This window comes from Triturus cristatus, chromosome 7 (assembly GCF_964204655.1).
Source record: "Triturus cristatus chromosome 7, aTriCri1.1, whole genome shotgun sequence".
Lineage (NCBI taxonomy): Eukaryota > Metazoa > Chordata > Amphibia > Caudata > Salamandridae > Triturus > Triturus cristatus.
The window spans coordinates 1,209,852,146-1,209,874,506 of record NC_140590.1 but is presented as its reverse complement, the minus strand read 5'-3'; the positions used below and the strand labels follow the sequence as shown (position 1 = coordinate 1,209,874,506).

General features: G+C 45.7%; 1 protein-coding gene across 1 annotated transcript in view; it reads right to left on the bottom strand.

Moving 5' to 3' along the window:
• PFAS (phosphoribosylformylglycinamidine synthase) overlaps positions 1-22,361 on the bottom strand; it is a 257,939-nt gene that overhangs the window by 163,780 nt on the left and 71,798 nt on the right. The window contains exons 6-8 of the mRNA XM_085618581.1: positions 8,531-8,636; positions 6,917-7,057; positions 3,394-3,518 (exon numbers count right to left, since the gene is read on the bottom strand). Coding sequence (XP_085474707.1) covers positions 3,394-3,518; positions 6,917-7,057; positions 8,531-8,636 — 372 coding nt within the window. The remainder of the gene's footprint in view (positions 1-3,393; positions 3,519-6,916; positions 7,058-8,530; positions 8,637-22,361) is intronic.

The following is a 22,361-nucleotide window of genomic DNA, read 5'->3' as shown; positions in this document are numbered from 1 at the left end:
ATCTATATATATCCACTTTAGCTAAAATGATTCAGTCCTTTGGCCTATTGCCCCTCTCCTATGCTAATAACACACAGATAATTGTGTCTATCACAGACGATGGACATCCAATCGCCGTAAACATTAATAACTGCATGAAGGCAATTTCCATCTGAATGAGGAATAACCTTCTGAAATTAAATGCGGACAAAACTGAGGTTATTATTTTTGGGAGGTCAACCCTCAATCTGCAACAGCAATTGGTGTCCAGATGTTCTGAGAACTCTGCTGTTACCTACTAAAAAAGCAAAAAACTTGGTGTTATTGTGGAAGAATCAATCATTTAGGATTCATAAAGCGCGTCTCATCACCCGATGGAGTATCCTTTGACCTGCAGGTAAACCAAATAGTTTCAGCATGGTTTAATATGGTCACGATACTTCGGAAAATGTTCCTTAAATCCCTGTGGCAGCCCGCAAGTAAGCTGTTCTACCCTTGATTTCATCAAGTATGAGCTACTGTAGCGATCTTTATCTAAAAATCAACAAATCCTCTCTCAATAAGCTTCAAATTGTCCAGAATGAAGAAGCAAGGCTGAGTTAGATAAGCTGTACTCGCTTCCAATTAGGAAACAAATTAGGTTTAAAGCTATGTGCATTGCACATAATGCCTTACACATGTTGGGGCCTAAGACTATCATCCATTGGTATTTGCTGACCAGGCCCCTCACTCTGCTAAACACAGTATGGTGGTGATTTCGAAATTTTGAAAAGCAAGGTGGGGATGTGATCCTTTTCAGTGGTCACAGCCAAGCTATGGAAAACCTTTCCCCGACATCTTACAAGCCTGGAAAAATCACATGGTCTTTGGAAAGGCTCTTAAAACTTGGCCTTTTACCTCATAGTGTACCAGGCTCTGTTAGGTCCCCCAGGGTGTTGACTGGATCTTAAGCTCAGGAGAATTAATGGCTTCAGTGCCTTGACACATTAGGGTACATGTGTGCTTTATACATTTGTTTTCATTTCATTGTAGTCTACACCACTCTTATGACAATGCTGTCTAACGCACTTTACTATACTCCACTCTTTGCCACTGTGATGAACACCACTCCACTCAACTCTGCATGTCTGGACTCTACAGCAATACACTGTAAACCAATGCACTCTTCTTTGCACCACTACACTTTAAGCTAATGCACACTATGCCAATCCATTATATGCCACTCTATCCTACTCTGCACCACTGTACTCTATGCCACTGCACTCTATGCTGCACCATTACACTCTACCCTGAAGCAATCTACTCTACAACACTGCACTCTAAGCCAATCCACTGTAATCTAGTCTGCACCACTGCATCCTATGACACTGTACTCTACACCAATCTACTCTACCCTGCAGCACTTCACTCAGAAACAATCTACTCTATGCCACCCTACTCCACTCTGCGCCACTCCACTCTACGCCACACCAATCTATGCTGCGTTACTCCACTTTACTCTACTCTGCACCACTGCACTCTACTCTAAAATCTATGCCAATGAACTGTTCGCCACTCCACTCTACACCACTGCACTCTAAGCTAATCCACTGTAATCTAGTCTGCACCACTGCATCCTACGACACTGCACTCTACACCAATGTACCCTACCCACCACTCCACTCTGAAACAATCTACTCTACGGCACTCCACTCTAAGCCACTCTACTCCACTCTAAGCCACTCCTCTCTGCACCACTCCACACCACTGCCATCAATGGTGCACCACTCTACGCCACTAAGCTCTACTCTGCACCACTCTACTGCCCTCCATGCCAATGAACTGTTCGCCACTCCACTCTACACCATTGCACTTTAAGCCAATCCACTCTAATCTACTCTGCACCACTGCATCCTAATACACTGCACTCTACACCACTGTACTCTACCCTGCACCACTCCACTCTGAAACAATCTACTATATGCCACTGCACTCTACGCCACCCTACCCTACGCCACTACACTCTGTCACACCAATCTACGCTACATCACTCCACTTTACTCTACTCTGCACCATTGCATTCTACTCTAAACTACTGCACTCTATGCCAATGCACTCTTCATCACTTTACGCGAAACCAATTAACTCTACGCCAATCTACTTTGCACCACTGCATTCTATGCCACTACACTCTACAATACTCTAAGCTACTGCACTGTAAGCCACTTTACGCTACACCATCGCACTCTACGCCACTGAACTCCAATCTACTCTGTACCACTGCACTATACAACACCCTACTCTACAGTACTGCACTTTACCTTGCACCACTTCACTCTACCTAGCACCACTCCACTTCAATCTACTCCCACCCTACTCCACTTTATGCCACTTTACCGTACGCCACTTCAAGTAATGGTGCATCACACCACTGGAATCTATGACAGTTTGCTAAAAACCAATGCACTCTACGCCACTATATATTTTACTCTGCAACACTCTACAACACTACACTGTATGGGGCCAGTGGTGCTCTGCTGAGGGGCAAGGCGGATTCTGGAGAGGAAGCTGACCCTAGACACATCCATTCTGCTGGACTGAGTGTCTGTTCTATGAGGGTGCTCTTCAGGTGGACGCAGGGGACTGCACCCGCCGAACCAGGCACTGAATAGACACAGGCATACACTGAATATACTAATGATTGCTACAATGTGTCTATCAATAGCCTTGTTATATTTAAGTTGATGGTATATTTTATATTACATACATAGTTATTGGATGGTGTATATGATTTGCATAAACTAACAATACTTCATATTATTGAATGTACTGCTGTAATAGTATATAAGAAGGATCTCTGTGGGGTGTTCGCAATTATGGATCAAAGGAAGCGCTTATTTATCGCACTACTTGAAGTAATGGGGTCTCAACAAGCACTGTACTTCCTTTTTTACCGTGGGAAGTGTCTGTGTCACCTCTTAAGTGCCTCTAGAAAGCTTGTGTAAGCTATATTCCGTAGGAGCAGAATTTTAAACCGTTTCTTTCAACAGGTTTACATCCACAAATTGCATGCAAAAATCTTAACCTGCTTGAAGAGACTGTGCAAGTGCTGCGTGGAGAGACCGAAGAAGGATGGGGTGGGGGTGCAGTGTAAAAAAAAAAAGGCACTCAGCAAGAACAGTAGAAAGAAAATGCCAAATAAAACAAAGTAGCTATGAAATAGAGAGGAACATGGCAGGAAAAATGATAAAATAAGCTAAAAAGAAATAATGTAAGATGCGGAGCTAAAAGAGGACCGAGGATTGCACCGCAAGACAGTTCTGATAATACGACATTGCATAAGAAAGAAAGGAATCCTGCGGGTCAGGGTGACACTAAAAGCATTACAAGAAAGGAATGAGTGTAGATAGAGAGAAGATGCTGATGATCGCTCACCCGTTGGGAAGTTGTGTGTCTCAGCTGTGAAGATGACATGGCGGGTTGACTTCTGCTGCTCGAAGTGGCTGGCTTTGGATGGGTCTTTAGGGTACAAGGATAACACTTCCCTTCCTTGAATCCCACTGAAAAGAAAAACAAAATTAAGAAATTGATCCAGCTTTTCACTGGCAGCTCCTTTTATGAATGGACTAAGAAAGGATTAAATATATCAGTTAAACACCACGCAAGTAGAAGAATGTTGAAGTTTGCATATAAAGAGCAAGCACAAGTAGGAATATCCTAGTCCATACATGAAAACAAAAAAAAAGTTTGACCATTTATACAGGGATAGCACGAAGTTTGGAGAACGGTATAATTTGTACAGGTAGAGTGAAAACAGAAATCTAAGACGGAGACATGCATGTAAAAACAGTGGATAGATAGCAGAAAGGAATGTGACCATCGTGAGATTAGCAATGTTGAGCCTGTACAGTGAAAAATGAACAAGATCAATATTGCAAGAGATTATATGGCGGGAAACTTCTTTCTCTAAAATCATGTGCCACTGGCCTTAATGGAATCACTATCCATAGTTACCAGAAACATACAGTGGAGAGCAAAAGTGCAAATTGAAATGTGATTGTTTCTTATGGGAAGCTGGCTCTTTATGTGATATATCTATATCCTTATATATCCTCTAGAGAGTCCAGGGGTTCCCTTATAAGTGGACAAGGGCTTGCTCTAGCAATCCCAAGGTGCTCTGTTAGGGGTAGTGTGGTCGAGTAGCCTTAGACTTAACTGAGAGGAGTGCAAGCCATCTCCAAATACACACAATGATCAATAAATGACACACAACTCAAGAAGAAGAGCCATAACAATTCATAAAAATAGCAAGTATCTTTATATATGTGTAGACATCAGAGAAAAATCGTTAAGGTAAGTACGTTTTAAATATGAATTCTTTTCAGTTTAAAAAGTGGACACAGTGCAATGTTTCAGTTGTGCAAGGTTATCGCATGGAAGGAAAAACACGTTCTGCAAACAGGTATAGCACAGCGATTTAAGGGGCTAATCTCCAGGAGTTAAGGTGAGTGGTGGGCAAAGTCCAAGGCAGCACCAGTAGTACACCATCAGTGGGACTAGGGCGGCCGGTGCAGTGTGAAAAACAGCACCGGGAGCCCAATATTATTCTTTTGAGATCGGTCTCTGCGAAAAGAGGCTGCAGGCACTGGCTAGGAGGCCAGTTGGGGTGAACCAACAGGGGGGCTCAGGCCTCACGATGCTCGGTAATGTAGGGAATTTTCGGTCCTCTTCTCAATGATGCAAGGGCGACAGTTGCAGAAGAGTCCCTTTTTCCTTAATGGAGCATTCACGGTAGAGGAGGCCTGCGTGCAGAGGCTGCAGGCAATGTCGGGGAGTCCATGTGGGGTGAAACCAAGATGGGCTCTGGAAGACCTTGATTGCACAGTTAACCCACTTTGAATTAGGTTCAGGACGACAGGTGCAGTGGTGGCTTCAGTTGTTGGATTTGGTTGGTTCCTGGAGGCCTGAGAGTCCTTGATTTTAGAATTGCTGAGAGATGCAAGTTCAGCTGTCCGACGTGAGTTCCTGGTTCTTTAATGAAGGCAGGCAGTCCTCCCAAGTTTCAGGAGTCAACATCTGCAGGACGAGTCAACTTTGGCACAGTTTTTGAAGAGAGATGCAGACAGGTCAGTGGGGCTGGTAACAGGTCAGTTGCTTCTTCTCTCCTCTCTGCTTTTGCAGCTCTTCGGTGTCCTCTCTCTTCTTAGGTCATCAGGATCTTCTTCTCTGGTGCCAGGGAGACCCTTAAATACTCAATTTATAGGCGTTAGGGGAGTGTAGGGTAGTAGCCAATGGGCTACTGACCATTGGGGTAACTATGCCCTCTATATGATCACTTCCTGTGGGAAGTGGGCATAACCCTACCCCAGAATTCCTATGTATGCACAGATGGCCACTTCTGAAAAGTTGTGTCCACTTCAGTTTAGCCCACCTTAAGGGTGGAACTAGCCTGGGTGTAGCATGCCTAACCGACAAGCTAATGTTCTCACCTGACCAGGTGTCACAAGTGTCTGGACAAAGGGGGCTCAGATTCCGCTCCTCTGAGGTGATACAGATATGCTATTGAAAGGCAGCATCTCTATGAAGCTAGTCGCTCTAGGGAGGATAATCAGCAGGACATCCTGTGGGAGGGGGGTGCTACATCCTCTTCCTGGACAAGCTTTTGTTCTGGGTCTCTGGAGAGCAAAAAGCTCTCACCCTAGGAGGTCAGAACAGCGTCTTGGTTGGCAGAGACCAGGTAACAGCCACACCCAAGTCTGGTAGGTTTTCAGGCGGCACCTCTAAGATGCCCTCTCGGTGTATATATTAATAAATCAAACACTGGAATTAGTGTGAGTTTATCAGTATGAGATGCTTGAAACCCAATATACCTTTCTTCGGTGAAGCCATCATGTAGCTGGGGAACTGGTTTTAACCAGTGCCCAGTACATGGTTTAAAATGGCTTTCCTGGTCACTAGTACTGGCAATGATAGGACTGACAAGCACAGGGACATATCTGCTCATGCAGGTATGCCTTATATGTAATATTTAGCACCCTCCGTTAGAGCTGTCAGGCCTGCTGTAGGGGTGACTTACAAATATTACATGCAGTGTTAGGAGACATGGCCCACAGGACTGTGTGTCATGCCGTGTTTTCACTTTTGTATGCACCAAGAAACGCAGCTTGCACTGGCAGTCTTGCATGTGCTTGGTGAGGGGTCCATTAGGACCCGCTTTAGTACCTCAGGCATTTACCAGGGACTTACAGAGGGCGCTAAAGGTTTTGCCAATTGGGGAAAACAATAGTACAATTTTGGGAAGGAGCTCTGCAAAAAGGTCACTTTCCTACATTTATGGACACTTGTAACAAAAAAATTAGTAGAGTTTTATGGTGCATCAATTTACAATGTGCAGATCCAAATGACTACATGCAAACTAACATACTATGTACGCCATGTTAACACGCACTAGTTATGACCAAAAACACCCACAGGCTGAAACCAACAACCCACTCAACAGACACCAAATGTTACAAATAGTCTGAGACACCAAAAAAAACACCCCACAGACAATCTACTTAACACCTACGAGTGGTGAACTGGACCACTACAATCAACACTGACATATACCAATGGATGCAAGAGGAGTGATAATATCCAATTGAAGTTGAACAAAAAAACACCAATGCTGTGCAAGTCACGTTAAATAGTGTCAAAATATTCAACCAACACACTGTGTCCATTTAAGGCAAAATGACCAATGTACAGTGGCACAGAGCACAGGGTTTTGTGCATCCTCATGAGCCACTAAAGGGGCACAAAGACAAATGTTACACCTTATGCCATACTTTTACTCCTTGTGTATATGACTCCAACATAAACAATGTCTTCTCTTATGGTTAGTTACCTTGGCACCTACAGATCATGAATATGCGTGAGGAAGAAGAATGCTGGTGCACAAATTAAGGAGGACATTCACCTGCTGTTATCACAGAACTTTATGACATTGTTTGGGTTGCTGCTCTCCTGGGTTTTCATGATCATTTCAAACAGCGATGCCTTCTTCTCCTCCCCGTCAACGAAGAGGCGGCCTTTGAAAAACCAGTGTCGACTGTGCTCACTTTCAGAGAGATGGAGAGAAGACAGGATGGTTTTTAATTTCGAGTAAAAAAAAAAAATCAAATAATTCTTATTTGGGGGAATCAAGAAATGTAAATATGGCATTCCTAAACAAAATTGCTCTTTTTTTATTTAAATCCCACGTTTCTGTTTCGAGGAAATTAACTTATATACGTAAAATGAAAAAAAATGTCATGGCAAATGTCTGCTCTTTCACATATTTGCAAACCGATGTGCTTGACACGATTACATTTGTGAACAACTTCTATCTGAGGAATAATTCATGCTGATTTGACATGGTTTAGAGCTATTCCTGATTCCTTGGCAGTAGCTTCACCTGTTATTTTATGACTTATTTAGAAGCATTTCATCATCTATATTGGTGAAGCTATCTATAATATTTTTTTTACTAATTACGGTTAAGGCATGTAAGAAAAAGATAAAACCTGCCTTGCGCTTGATTCTTTATTATTAAGGAGTTTCCTAAAGTGCTGCCTGTAGCATTTTGGTTTATTTAGAATGCTGAATCCTGTAAGCTCTAAATAACTTAGCATTATTACTGTAGGATCTGTATCCCTCTGAAGTCTACATCTGATTGAGATATTTATATCTTTTGATTTTTCTACTCTGCCCCTTTCAGATGGAGCTCCACGCTACTCTAACAAGGTGTAATAAAACAAAATTTGCCTTGACAAAAATCTCCTGGATATACATATCCAAGCGAAACATGTGTCTGACATTTCTTGTGTTGTTGAATTACATACAACCGGACGATCATTCAGCAACTAATCATGTGAGATAATCAAGAGCGCCACTAAAATGACTAAAGTTGCAATAAAAAACAGAAGATCTCATTCTTCATTTGTAAAAATTCAAAGGGACTTAGGAGAGGGCAATTCCCAATTAAGCCCCCGCAACTGCATGAAAAATACCAAGCACTTTGGCTAGAACACCTGTGGGAAATTCAGAGTGACAGCCAAAGACCCACTTTTTATGGAGACTTCATTATCCAGCCAACCTCTTAGTAGCATAGAAAAAGAAAGAAAGCACAACAGCTGCCTAAAGCAACCACTGCAGGGATGGTCAGAGGACTGAATTGCTGCAAAGACGCTCATACTCTCAACCCCTGGGGGTGACAAAACAAGTACCATTGATTTAGGAAACAATAAAACATTTACAATTAATGCCAAGATGCTTCTTGGGATGAAAATGCGGCACAAAAAGTTGAGGACTAGACGCATTTTTCCATTTGTCCATGCTTTATCAAACACATTATTGCCAAAAACAGTTATTTCCATTAAACTGCCCCAACCACACATTTTAGGATTTTGTAATGGGCAATACAGGTAAGCACTGTCTCGATCTGGGTAAGTCTTGCGACACCCATTCATGTCTGTTTTAAAGCCCTATCTGGAGCCTTTAAATCAAACACCATTGCTACATTTACCCATCACCTCCCAGGCTCAAGCATCACCTGTTGGACTGGGCCAGATCAAAGCACTCCACGCTGGTGGGATTTCGCTGGACTTTCTGGAAGAGAGCGGTGTAAAAATCCATGTCCCAGGAGTCGAATGCCAAACCTGAAGGAAACGTGAGCAGCCAGTGAGAATAATGAAGACAGGAGCCAAAAATAAGCACTGACTAAGAAAAGACACACACTGACAAAGCAACAGTTAGGGATTTGCACAGAGAATAAATAGGTTTTAATACAAGAAAACGTATATGAACACACAGGAGTATAAGTGGAGAAGAGGGCAGGCAGCAAGGGGTGGGGGGAGAGTTGATTTCACAAAACCTATGTTGGATTTCATGGGTAATGATGCAGGGGCAAGGAGCATAGTTCATCTTAGGTATTTGTTACTGCACGTAAATAGCCCTCAAGGGGCAACTGAGCACTTTACTACGAACATTTCTATTATTTATAGTCATTGCATCTCGAGCAGGCTGAGTTACAGAAAGAACATGTTGGGAGGGTGTGAGGTGTAGGGTGTGTGTAGTGTGAGATCGAATTAAAGAAATCAGGCTGCACAGGGGATGGCTTGTGCAATTATGTTGCTGGAACATTATTAGACAAAACACTCTGCAGTTGGTTTGAGATGTTTAACCAACACATGTTCACACTACACACATTTACAATTTCATGCTGAGGGAATTTTAAATGCTCACAATGGTTCTGTCTTCCCGACAGAACCATTGTATTTATACAATACGCCCACCCAGGTTCTGAGGGACTCCGGGTCACCCCATTATTTTTGCTCAGTTTTAAATGCTCAGCATAAAATTACACAGTTCTGGTCACATTCAAAAGTTAGCTAGCTAGATAAATGCCCACAAGTCCCATCAGCTCACATCGGTAACAGTGAAAACAAGCATTAAAAATGCAATAGGTCTCACCTTTTATTAAGTTAAAGCCATTTGCTTTGCTATACAATACCATATGTAGAGAAAGAAAAGAAAGTGAAGTGTAGGGATATGTAGTTAATTTTTGGCTGAAAGGGTTTGCATTTAAAATGTTTATTTTCACACACTAATGAGGAGGATTAATTGGTAAGTGCCTGCATCAAGGATGGGCCTTCAAAGGTCTGCTTGGCAGATGTGCTGATTAATGTTCTAAGATCAGCACGGTCATTGTAAAAGCATATTTTACCAAAAGTGAAAGACGAAATGCTATGATAAATATCCATTTAACTTTGTCTTTGTATAGAGAGGCAAAATATCCTTCAGATTAATTCAGCACTGTGAATTTGGGGAAATAATTCACAGTTGGACCTCTTTCTTGTGCAATACGAGATTTGAAGCCACTGGAAAACAGTTGATAAGAAGTCTGTTTTAAGCCTTCTTATTGAATGTTTTCAAGTAACTTGGTTAAAAACTTTTAACCACATTTAGTTAGTATTAGATACAAATTAAAATGTCAAAGCGAGAATTATTGAAGTTTTCGTTCAAAAATTAATATTTAGAAATTAATACATTACTGTATTATTTAATTAGATGGGTAACGTGCTGGAAAATCTTCCTTTATTATTTTCAAGTTAATATTGAAAATTGAACCCTATATCTATTTTTCCCTTTGTTGCCTTATAATTCTTTCTTTTGGAAAAGGTTTCTTCAGGTACTTGGTATGCATACTGCCATCTAAATCAAACGGTGTATATTCGGCTTTCTAAAGTAAATGATAATTCATAAGGTTGTAATGGAAATATGAAAATCCAATATGAACCTGAGCAACAACTATTATTCAGCACTATTGTTTTTACTGATTATATATGGACAGTGGGTACAAGTTCTCCTATGCACCGCCCCAAAGGTGTCTTGACTTGATACTCTCCTCTTCCCCCATCCTGTCGATCTCCAGCACGAACCACTCCAAAGCATTCTTTGACGGAAGGCTTCTTTTGATTACTTACAGCTGGAAATTTAGTCGGCCTTGGGGAACACAAGGTCAGGACTGGTGGTTCGGACAAATGCCAGGCGGATTGTTGCATTGAAAAGATAAATGGAGAAAACACAACTGAGAAAAAAAGCATTTGCAATGCAATTGGTCTCGCACTTACGCGAGTTTGAGCTATTAACATAGCAAATAATAATGCCTTTCATTTACGTTTTCGTTTTTAAAACATAAATAAACGGCATTGTCATTGCTGAGCCGAGACTCCCGTTTACACGAATGCTGTAGGATGGCGGCGAGACGCTGTGGCTGGTGGTGAGACACAGGGGGTCAGCGATGAGACACGGGGGTGGTGGGAAGACACAGGGGATCAGCGGTGAGACACAGGGGTTGGTTGGGAGACACACGGGGTCTGTATGACACAGGGGCTGGTGGTGAGACACAGGGGCTGGTGGTGAGACACAGGGGTTGGTGGTGAGATACAGGGGTTGGTGGTGAGACACAGGGGTTGGTGGTGAGACACAGAGGGGTCGGTGGTGAGACACAGAGGGGTCGGTGGTGAGACACAGGGTGTCATCGAAGAGACACTGCGACTGGTGGTGAGACACAGCGGGGTCGGCGGTGAGACAGGAGTGGTGGGGAGACACAGGGGGTCTGTATGGCACAGGGGCTAGCGGTGAGACACAGGGGGGTGGTGGGGAGACACAGGGGGTCTGTATGACACAGGGGCTGGTGGTGAGACACAGGGGGGTGGTGGGGAGACACAGGGGGTCTGTATGACACAGGTGCTGGTGGTGATACACAGGGGGTGGTGGGGATACACTGTGGCTGGTGGTGAGATACAGAGGGTTTGGCGGTGAGACACAGGGTCTGTGGAGAAACACAGGATGGACCGGACAGGGCGGTCGCAAACAGGGTTGAAAGACACTGACAGCCCGGAAATGACAAAGCGCTTTGAATTCCTCAGTGTTTCCAAAAGCACTCCGGGTGATGAGTCAGGACCGGGTAGGGGCGATCCAGGCCAAGACCCCGGAAGTCTCTAGGGGTTCACGGGTGAGACTGGGAGGACCCCCAGGGGGCGGGATCCCCACAACTCGCCTTTATTGCTGGGGTACCGTTGTATCCAGGTCGGTGCTGATGTCATTCCCTGGGGGTGCTCCAGGCTCCTCTCTAAGGGGTCGGTGTGGCGACTGCCTCCTCTTCAGGGCAGGGACACCCCTCGAAGTCGGCACTCCTCCGGAGCATGAGTCAGGCCAGGGAGTGGCAGGAGCTCGGCCCCTCCAGGGTCAGTTCCAGTCGGGAGGACCCCGGTCCAGCCCGATGCCTCGCACACACTGTGCTCTGTCCCAGGGCAGGGGCGTCTCCTTCACCCCCTCAGGAGACCGAAGCTGTCTCTTCACAAGCCAGAGATGTCTCAGTCACAGTGCTGTGGCACCGTCTCCCGGGCCTCTCTAGCAGCCGCTGTGCCTGGATGTCTTGCCCATGACTGTCTCTTGCAAGCAGTCTCTCACGCTGGTGCTCAAGTACCTGCACTCAGCTACTGGCAAACCAGGTCTCCGCTGTCTCTCAGGGTCTGTTCGTGTCTCCTGGGAGTCTGTCCCCTTCCTCCAGCCGGCGTCTGTCTCATTCACTCTGGGATGTCTCGGCTGGTTTATGTGGGCTGAGCTGAAGACATGCTGAGACCTCTCTCCTGTCTGTAGCCGTCTCTTGCAGTCTTGGGTGCCACTGTTAGCTCGGAGGGGTCAGCTGCTGACCTGCTGTCTCTCCTGCCGGTGTCTGTCTCATTCATCCAGCCTCCGAGCATGCAGTATGTCTAGTTGGGCTCAGAGGTTTCTCCCGCCATTGTCTGTCTCATTCATTCAATCTCCAAAGCTGCTGTGGGTGGCTCAGCGGTCTCTCCTGCCAGTGTCTGTCTCATTCATCCAGGCTGCTGCCGGTGTGACCGGGCTCAGGTGCCGCCCCAGACTCCGCCCCTCCCTTTAAATGGAAGAGAGAGTGAGGGAGGGATGCACCCTTTACTGCCCGGACGGAGAGAGCGTCTCACCGAGCGGCAGAGACAAAGGAGAGAGGGGGCGCGTGCAGCACGAGACCCTCAAGGATGCAGTAGGAAATGATGCTGCGTGAGATGCCCAGGGCAGACAAGTGATAGCTGTGAGGGGGCACAGGCAGAGACATACAAGAGACAGCTGTGCAGTAGCACAGGTAGGGAGTGGGACACACAAGAGATGGTGTGCGAGATGCCCAGCAGAAGCACCTGACAGCTATGAACACTTTCTTTTCACCAGCAGCTCTGACCCAATGATTGTATGGGCGTCACGGAGGCCGTGGAAGGCCTCTCGGGCCTCCGCTTCTCACGTGCTCTGCCAGCAGTGGGCAGGCCGCACTCCCAGCAGATAGAGGTGCAAAGCACAGCACACCGCAGACTCATGTTTTACACCCCGAACTCTTCCTACAAAGAGGGGAGGTTTGTCAACCTTGCCGTCCCATGCGGGAAGGTGGATGGGGGCGGGTTGCATTTCCGAAGCGTGGTTAGCCTGGGAAGTTTGTTGATGCCCACAAACAAGTCAGAGTCTGCTGGAATCCCTTGTCCTCCCCGTGCGCCTCTGAGCTCCGTGCCTGCTTCACAGCTGTTGTGAAGACTTTTCTTATATGCTTGTTAAATAAACAAGCAGATAAGAAAAGTCTTCACGTGAATCAGGTGAGGCAGTCCAGCAAAAAGCCAAAGGGAGGCAACGAAAAACCCTCCTTTCCAATGGGAAGCCAGCGTTTACTATAACGTTGACGCTACCCATTGGAAATGAGGGGCGGGGCTCGAGTCCCCTTCTTGAAACTGACTTGTTCACTATAAGTCTCGAGGCGAGGAGCGCATGCGCGCTCCGACGCCAGGCAAGACCTAAAAATGTATAAAGGGCAAAGATCAGAATTAACAAACACTGAAAAGTAAGAGCACTGGTAAGATCATACACCTATACTGCGCAGATTGCCTGTCCAAGAATTACTACACACAAAAGGACTGCCCATGTGTTGCTGCCAAGAAAATGCCTATTCACTGTGCATGTAGGAATGATTGATATTTATGCAACCCAACACTAGATGGGCAACAACATAGTGCCTTACGTCAATTTGTGTGTAGTTAGACAAAACAAGTGTTCACTAATTGGGGGTATGTACAAGGACATTATATTTCACAAATTACAACTGCCTTACAAGTCACACAGTCATAATTTTAGACAAAGAGAAATGAAGTGATTTGCCCAGAACCACACGATTCTTAGTCACATGCACAGCCAGGATTCAAACCCTGGTTCCAAGGTTGAAGCTTACCTACCAGCTTATCATCATCTGTTCTGTGCACGCTTATACAAAAGTTGCTCGTTTACTATTCTAAGCTCCAGTTCCTAATATCACCACAAGGGCAGCTCTATAACCGCCCAGAACCTGGGGCAATAAAGTCAACAAGAAAACATTGGCTCCTAGAAGCATATATTAAAAACATCTGAGCCTCAATCAATGAAATCAACAATACAATGATTAATCAATTTTCTGTACATACACAAGCTTGACAAACATTCATCTTAAACATAGGCCTTATCACAAAAAACACCACTCAGCAGCAATAATGCAGTATTTATTTTCATTGCTTACTAACAGACAGAAACAAAGTGCTCAGTGCTCAAGTGATCACATGTGGGCGGTTCAAAGAATTCCAAGTGTGTACATTTACAAGTTCAGGTAATGGACCATCAACCTCAAGTAACTGAGACAGGATGATGTAATCATAACACATCACACATCGAATGAATCTGAACTTTTGTCCAATTGCGTTTCGACCATGGTTCAGTTAGAGGGACGTCCCTGGAAAAAGGAACAGTGAGCAGATGCAGAGATGAATGGGCCTCGAGGTCCCTGCATTTTCTTTTTTAAAGCAGCAGTAAAGGAATAAATGTATCAATGCTGCACCATCCAGATGAAGATGCTGTCCACAAGGCAACTTTTAGAAATGGTAAGAAAAAAGGTCCCAAGAAAGAGTTTGGAAATCGAAACCACCTGCAAGGGGAATGTTGATGCGGCCTACACTCAATGCTTGAAAATGGACTGAAAATGCAGTGTCACAGCAGTAGTTTAAGTCTGCCTCCAGGTAGTGAGGCACTGGAGGCATATGGCCCATTGCCTGAATTTGCATCACTGATTGGCGTCCACAAACAAGCAAACCAGAAAGCTCTTTTTTGACATTTACATTACAAACTTAACTAGAACCATTAGCTATGATACATTTTGCAAAGCAAAGCACATTCAGACTGCATAGCTCTCTGCTAGGAAACATACCACTGCAGTCAGTACCTCATGGCATGCCTGTTAGCTAACCATTTTTTTTCTGGTTTAAATCGGTTTTTAATTTTTCATAACGGAGCAGACAATCATATTTCCATTTACATACTTCTTGGGACTTCCAGCTTAAATGTAGAATGAACAACTACATCTCCGCATATGCAGTATGATCAAATTGGCATCAGTGCACATATTAATTACGCTGTAGGTATTCACCGCTTTACTTGCGACTCAACCAGCTATACTTCACAGGTATCAGCCATTGTGTCCTCTAAAGAAAAATCCCAGTAAGCTATCTGTATTATGGTAGTTGCGATCTAGTCTACTAACTTTGGGAGGTAGAGAGTAATGGGTGGGACAAAGTAAAAATACAGGTAGTGGTGTGTTTAACTAGCGTGACCCTAGATGCCGAGCATAATAGTTTTGCGCGCTTCTTGTGTCCTCAATCATATGAGTATGTGGTGCTATAAATGTGGGGAAGGTTATATATTTAACTCTGCAGTCAGCAGCATATCTATTATGGTTGCGCTAGGATTAGTGCGCCTGTCAGCCAACCATGACACTAAGTAATGAGTAAAGAGATTTTTCCAAGAAGCTAAACACTGTTAAAAAAGTAAGGACAGTAAGGAAGAAGAACAAAATCAAAGAGAGGGATGAAAAAGGAAGAAAGAAGAGAATCAGAGAGGAAGGGAGAATGAGAAAAAAAGGTGAGAACAATACATTTGAGAGCAGCAGAGAAAGAGCAAAAGAAGGAACTAAAAGAGGAAGATAAAAGAAAAATGAATGACGGAAAGGAGCAAAAGAAAGAAAAGAAGAAAGGCAAAAGGAAAGAAAACCCAAAGGGGTGAAATGGTAGAAAGGTAAAGATGTAATAAACAAGACAAATGAAAAAGAGGGACAGTTAAAGTAAAAGAGTAAAAATGGGCCACGAATGAGACAAATAAAGAAAGCAAAAATGCAAAAGAGAAAAAAAAAGCGGAGAGAAGAAGACAGCAAACATAAAAGAACAAAAGCAATATGCTACTTACCAGTATGCATCTGTTCTTGGCATGTAGAGCTGCAGATCTACACACTTTTGCATAGATCGCCATCTGGTGTTGGGCCCGGATGTTTGCAGTTTGTTTTTCCTCCTGGAAAGTCCCTGGAAGTCACGAGGTCGGTGACTCCTCCTTTGGATCGTATTGCGCATGGGCTTCGGCTCCATCCTCAGAATTGTTTTTCGCCAGCAGAGAAAGATGGAGCGTAGTAACAACAGTGAAGAAACCCATGTGTGTTGTATCTAAATAAGATAAACTGGAACAGATACAGGTAGCCGGAGGCGGGTGGGCGTGTGTAGATCTGCAGCTCTACATGCCAAGAACAGATGCATACTGGTAAATAGCATATTCTGTTCGAGGCATATGAGCTGCAGATTACACACTTTTGCATAGACTATATAGCAGTTCCCAACCTTAGCTGCGACCACCGGTATCTGTTGCAGTGGTTTGAAATAGTGTTTTAAGTACAGCCTGGCCCACACTAGCTTGTTGCTTAGTTTGCACATCTACACAATAGTGTTTGGTGAAAGTGTGCGGTGTTGACCATGTAGCTGCTTTGCAGATATCATCTAGTGGGATGTTCCCTAGAAATGCCATGGAAGCCCCTATCTTTCGTGTAGGATGGGCTATAGGGGGAACGGAAAGCGTTCGTTTTGCTTTGTGGTAGCAAATCTGGATGCATTTTACAATCCACCTAGCTATCCCTGATTTTGAGACGGGGTTGCCCTTGTGTGGTGGAGAGAAAGAGACAAACAGTTGTTTGGTCTTTCGGAAAGGTTGTGTTCTCTGGATATAGTAAAGTAAGGCTCGTTTGACATCTAGCGTGTGCAGAGCCCTTTCTGCAACGGTCTGAGGTTGCGAAAAAAATACTGGTAATTCTACAGATTGGTTTAGGTGAAAAGGGGAAATGACTTTAGGTAGGAATTTTGGGTTGGTACGGAGAACAACCTTGATCTGGTGCATTTGAAGAAAAGGTTCTTGTATGGTAAGTGCTTGTATCTCACTGACCCTTCTAAGGGAAGTGATGGCTACAAGGAAAGCTGTTTTCCATGTTAGGAATTGCAGTTCGCATTTATGCAAAGGTTCGAAGGGAGGCCCCATCAGCCTTGTGAGAACGATGTTTAAGTTCCACACAGGTGAGGGTGGTACTCTGGGGGGAATTATTCTTTTTAGGCCTTCCATGAAGGCTTTAATGGCAGGTACTCCGAAGAGTGATAGATGTTGCCTGTTTTGTAATTAAGCTGCAATTGCTGCGAGGTGTAGTCGAATGGACGTATAGGCTAGATTACACCTTTGTAGGTGGAGTAAGTAGCATATGATGTGTTGTATAGACACGTCCAGAGGATTGATGGTGTTTTTATGGCAATAAACAACAAATCTTTTCCACTTGGCAGCGTAGCAGGCTCTAGTGGTAGGGCGTCTAGCTTCTCTGATGACATTCATACAGTCAGGGGGAAGATTTAGGTACCCGAATTCTAGGATTTCAGGAGCCAGATCGCAAGGTTGAGCTGAGCTGGGTCCGGGTGCCTGATCTCTCCATGGTTCTGGGTTAGGAGGCATGGTGAGAGGTGTAGCTTTTGGTGTGGTACTACCGAGAGTTGCAGCAGCGTGGTGTACCACGGTTGTCTGGCCCACGTTGGAGCTACTAGGATTAGTGTGAGGGAGTGCTGTTGTAGCTTTCGCACCACTAATGGAAGGAGTGGGAGAGGCGGAAAAGCGTACGCAAATTTGCCTGACCAGCTCATCCATATCGCATTTCCTTTTGATAATGGGTATGGGTATCTGGCGGCGAAGCTTGGGCATTTTGTGTTTTCGTGGCTGGCGAAGAGGTCTATCTGCGGATGCCCCCACATTTGAAAGAACGGATGAAGAACCTGTGGGTGAAGTTCCCACTCGTGGATCTGTTGTGTCTGTCTGCTGAGCAGATCTGCCACGGTGTTTTGGACTCCTGGGACATGTTGAGCTAGAAGAAAGATTTTGTGGGGAATTGCCCATCTCCATATGCTCTGTGCTAATTGACAGAGCTGTGGAGAGTGTGTGCCGCCTTGTTTTTGAATAGAATACATGGCCGTCATGTTGTCTGTGTAAATGAGGACTGCCCTGCCTGAAATCTGTGTTTGAAAAGATTTCAGGGCGAGAAAGATTGCTAGTAACTCCAGATGGTTGATATGGAGTAACTTTTGTTGCGGCGTCCATGTGCCATGCACTGTGAGGTGTAATAGATGAGTTCCCCAGCCGGAGAGCGATGCGTCCGTTGTTAGTATTATCTGGGGAACCGTGTCCAGTAACGGTCGACCTTTGGAAAGGTTTGTGGTGTTCCACCACTGCAGAGAGCGATGGGTGCGACCGTCTACCAACAACAGATCTGTCAGTTGCCCCTGGGCCTGGTTCCATTGGTGTGCTAAGCACTCTTGGAGTGGACGCATCTGGAGTCTTGCGTGGGGCACTATAAAAATGCAAGAGGCCATCATCCCTATCAGTTCTATAAACACTCGTGCTGAAAGGGAGTGTTGAGGTATGAATTTTTGTCGCAAAGCCTGAATGCTTGCAATCCTGGCCGGATTGGGGTAGGCTATTGCTTTGAGGTGTCTATGGTGGCACCGAGGTATTGTTTTATGTGGGATGGTGTTAGCTGGGACTTTTGGTGGTTCACCGTGAAGCCTAGTTGGTGAAGTAGTTGGATTGTGGTGGCGGTGTGGTGTACACATTGGTTGTATGAAGTGGCTTTTATCAGCCAATCGTCCAAGTATGGGAAGACGTGAATGTGCTGTCTTCTGAGGTGTACCGCCACCACCGCTAGGCACCTGTTGTGACTCCGAACGGAAGCACTTTGATTTGGTAGTGTTGCCCGTCCACTACAAATCTGAGGTACTTTCTGTCAGCATGGTGTACTGGAATGTGGAAGTATGCGTCTTTCAAGTCCAGTGTGGTGAGAAAGTCGTTATGGGAGAGGATCTGAAGTACCTGCTGAAGCGTTACCATGTGAAAATGGTCTGAGTGTATGTATGTGTTTAGGGGCCGGATATCTAGAATAGGTCGTAGAGTCTCGTCCCTTTTTGGTATGAGAAAATATAGGGAGTAGACCCCCAAATTTTGTTGATTGACAGGAACGTGTTCTATTGCCTGTTTTTGTAGGAGGGAGATTACCTCCTGCTTTAGCAATGTCGAATGTTCTTGTGACATTGGGCGTTGCCTCGGTGGAATGTTTGGGGGGGTAGATGTTAATTCGAGGCAGTAACCTGACCGAATTATTTGGGTCACCCAATTGTCTGAGGTGATGGTCTCCCAGATATGAAGGACATTTTTGAGTCTTCCCCCGACCGGAGTGGAATGGTCTGGGGGGGGGGGGGGGGGGGGAGTCATTGGGTAGTAGGTGTGGCAGAACGGGCTTTGTTTGTTTTGCCTCTGCCCTTGTTGTTGTTACCCCTGTAGCCGCCTCTTTGGTAACCTTTTGTAAAGGTGGTCTGAGTAGGGGAGTTGTACGATGTGGACGCTGTGTCTGAGGAGTAGCCTCTGGATGCACTCCGAAAGGATGAACGGCGAAAGGAGCGTCTGGGTGGGTGAGACTGTAAGGCCCCCATGGATTTTGCGGTATCCGTGTCCTTTTTCATCTTTTTTAAGGCCTCATCCACTTTTGGCCCGAATAGATGTTCCTGGTCAAAGGGATGGTTAAGGATGGAGGCTTGTACTTCTGGTTTAAACCCAGATACCCTTAACCAAGCATGACGACGGAGAAGGACGCTGGTGTTAATGGCCCTGGAGGCTGTGTCTGCTGCATCTAGGGCACAACGTATAGAGGTGTTTGTGATTGTTTTACCCTCTTGAATTAACTCGTTGGTTTTACTTTTATATTTTTCAGGGAGATGGTGCATTATGCTTTCTAATTCGTCATAATGAGCCCTGTCATATCTGGACAGCAGTGCCTGAGTGTTTGCCATAAGCCATATGTTGGCGGCATGGGATGCTGTGCGTTTGCCTGAAGCATCTAGCAATTTTGACTCCTTGTCAGGTGGTGGTGCATCACCTGACGCTTGTGAGTTTGCCCTTTTACGTGCCGTAGATATCACTAAGGAATCTAGTGGCGCTGGTCCTCTGATGTAAGAGGCATCTGAGGGAGCAGGTTTGTATTTCTTTTCGATACGTGGGTTAAGGACCCTGGCTCTAACTGGGTCTTTAAAAACTTCTGCCGCATGCTTTACCACCCCTTTGAGCATGGGCAGTGGACCTATGTGTAGTATAGAATGTGTCTAGGAGGAAATCTTCCTCCACAGGGTCATTATGCATGTCCACCCCATGATAATGTGCTGCTCTTTGCAGAAGATGGTTAAAACCTAATGAATCTTCTGGTGGAGATGGTCTAGAAGGGTAAATATGGTCTTGTGGGACGTTATGGATATCTGGTATATTGTAATCGTCCCATGGATCTGGAGATCTTGTAGGGGCGGGGTCTTGTGGCACATCCCCTGTATCATCATATGGGTCCCCCTGATCATCATCGTCTGGAGGTGGAGTAGGAGAACGATGAGGTGGGGGTGGAGAGGGCGGAGGGGGTGGAGGTGGAGGGGGAGGGGAAGGTATTCTGAACGGAGAGGTAGCAGAGTCCTTCCTCTTTGGAGGTGGAGCAGGCTTCTCCAAACGTCTCTTCTTAGTAGAGAGTGTCAAATGTCTAGTTTTTGGATCCTTGGTGAGAGTTTTTTGCAAGGGATCCGGTGTAAATAGCTCTGGTGAGGTAATTTGGTCCTTCGGCGCCGAAGCCGATGATTTTTTAGGTTTTTCCGTGCCGGTTTGATGTTTAGAACCCGGCTTGGGACCCTCCGGTCTCTTGGTCAGCGCCGAGATGGGCTTCGGTTTGGAAATGTCGGTGCCGGTGGCCTTGTGTGGTTTGGTCGGCACCGAAGATGGCATCGGTGCCGAAGGGCTGGGTTTCGACCCCGAGGGCTTCGGTGCGGAGCTCGGTGTCGAGTTGGAGGCTGTCTTCTTTTTCGGTGCCGAAGTGTGTTTCTCGGCACTGCTGGCAGGCTGGCTCGAGCCAGAGCCGCCGGAAGGCTTACTTGGCTTCTTCACCGGGCCCGAAGGTGGGGTGTGTGAAGCAGTGTCTCTGGTCTTGCCTAGGCCTGGAGGCGAAGGCGTGACCGAAGCCTTTTTGGGTGTCGGCGCGGGTGTGGGAGGGGGTAGGTTGGTACTCACGACCCTCTGCGCCGGAGTGATGTCCTCCACATCTGACTCGTCGGCCTCGGAAGCGCTGACAAGGTCCTCTTCGGTACGATGATGTTCCGGATCGTCGATGTCGTCTCCGAAGATGTCGACTGGAATGGACGTCGAGGAGTGTGCCATGTTCCTTCTGGCTCTTCGGTCCTGAATAGTCTTTTTGGATCGGAAAGACTTACAGGCCAGACAGTCTCGAGCCTCGTGTTCTGGGGAGAGGCAAAGGTTGCATACCTCATGAAGATCGGTGTGGGGAAATTTGGACCCACATCGAGGGCACTTTTTAAATGGAGTTCTTTTCATGAACCGGGACCGGAGCCTGGGTAGGCCTGAAGGCCGCCGTCGATGACTGGAACCGAAGGTTTGTGTCGATGAGAAGGCGCGTTGATTGCAGAGATCGTGATCGAAACAATACAGCGATTGGGGTCGAACTGGAAGCTGTTCGGAACCGGAGCGCGAAGATCACATCCGAGCCCGATGGCGGAAAAAAACTATCTGAGGATGGAGCCGAAGCCCATGCGCAATACGATCCAAAGGAGGAGTCACCGACCTCGTGACTTCCAGGGACTTTCCAGGAGGAAAAACAAACTGCAAACATCCGGGCCCAACACCAGATGGCGATCTATGTAAAAGTGTGTAATCTGCAGCTCATATGCCTCAAACACAAAAATACAAAATTAAGAATAAAAGAAAGAGTGAAAGGAGAGGAAAAAATAAATGAATGGAGCATGAAGGGGGAGGAAAGCAAGAAAGAACAGAATTAGAGAAATTTGAAGTGAAGATAAGAGGAGAGAAAGATGGGAGAAAAAGAAAAAGGAAGAAAGGAACAAAGAAAGTTAACAGTTTTCAGAAGAGGGTGCACTGAACTGCCATCTTCCCAGGCCTCACAGTGCTGCTTTAACCAATGGGGAGCTGCATAATCTCAAATCAGGTGACAGGCAATTAAGTACCAGCACTCAGAAGCAGCCTGTGAGCTACTGGAAGCCTACTGGCCTGCTCTAGAATCATGGGGAGAAAGATGATAAATGCAGGGGCACTGGAGGCGTTCGCGGGGTAGCACCTGCACCACATGTCACAACAGTTCAAGGCAGGACATTTCATAGAGGAGTTGCGGGTGCTTCACTTAAAGCACAAAGCGTAGCAACGTCTCACCAAAGACTGGGTACCAAAACAGGGGAGTCAGCATACAGCTCTTTTTGTGTTTCTTCAGGCGCATTCAGCGGCTGCTGATTTCATTGTTGTGGAATGCAAGGTCTTTTAGAATCCCTTTTTGTTAGATCTGGGTTTTAAAGCTGCAGCTGTCAAGCAGACTTCCTGCTAAAATACAGAGTGAGCTTAGGGTCCAC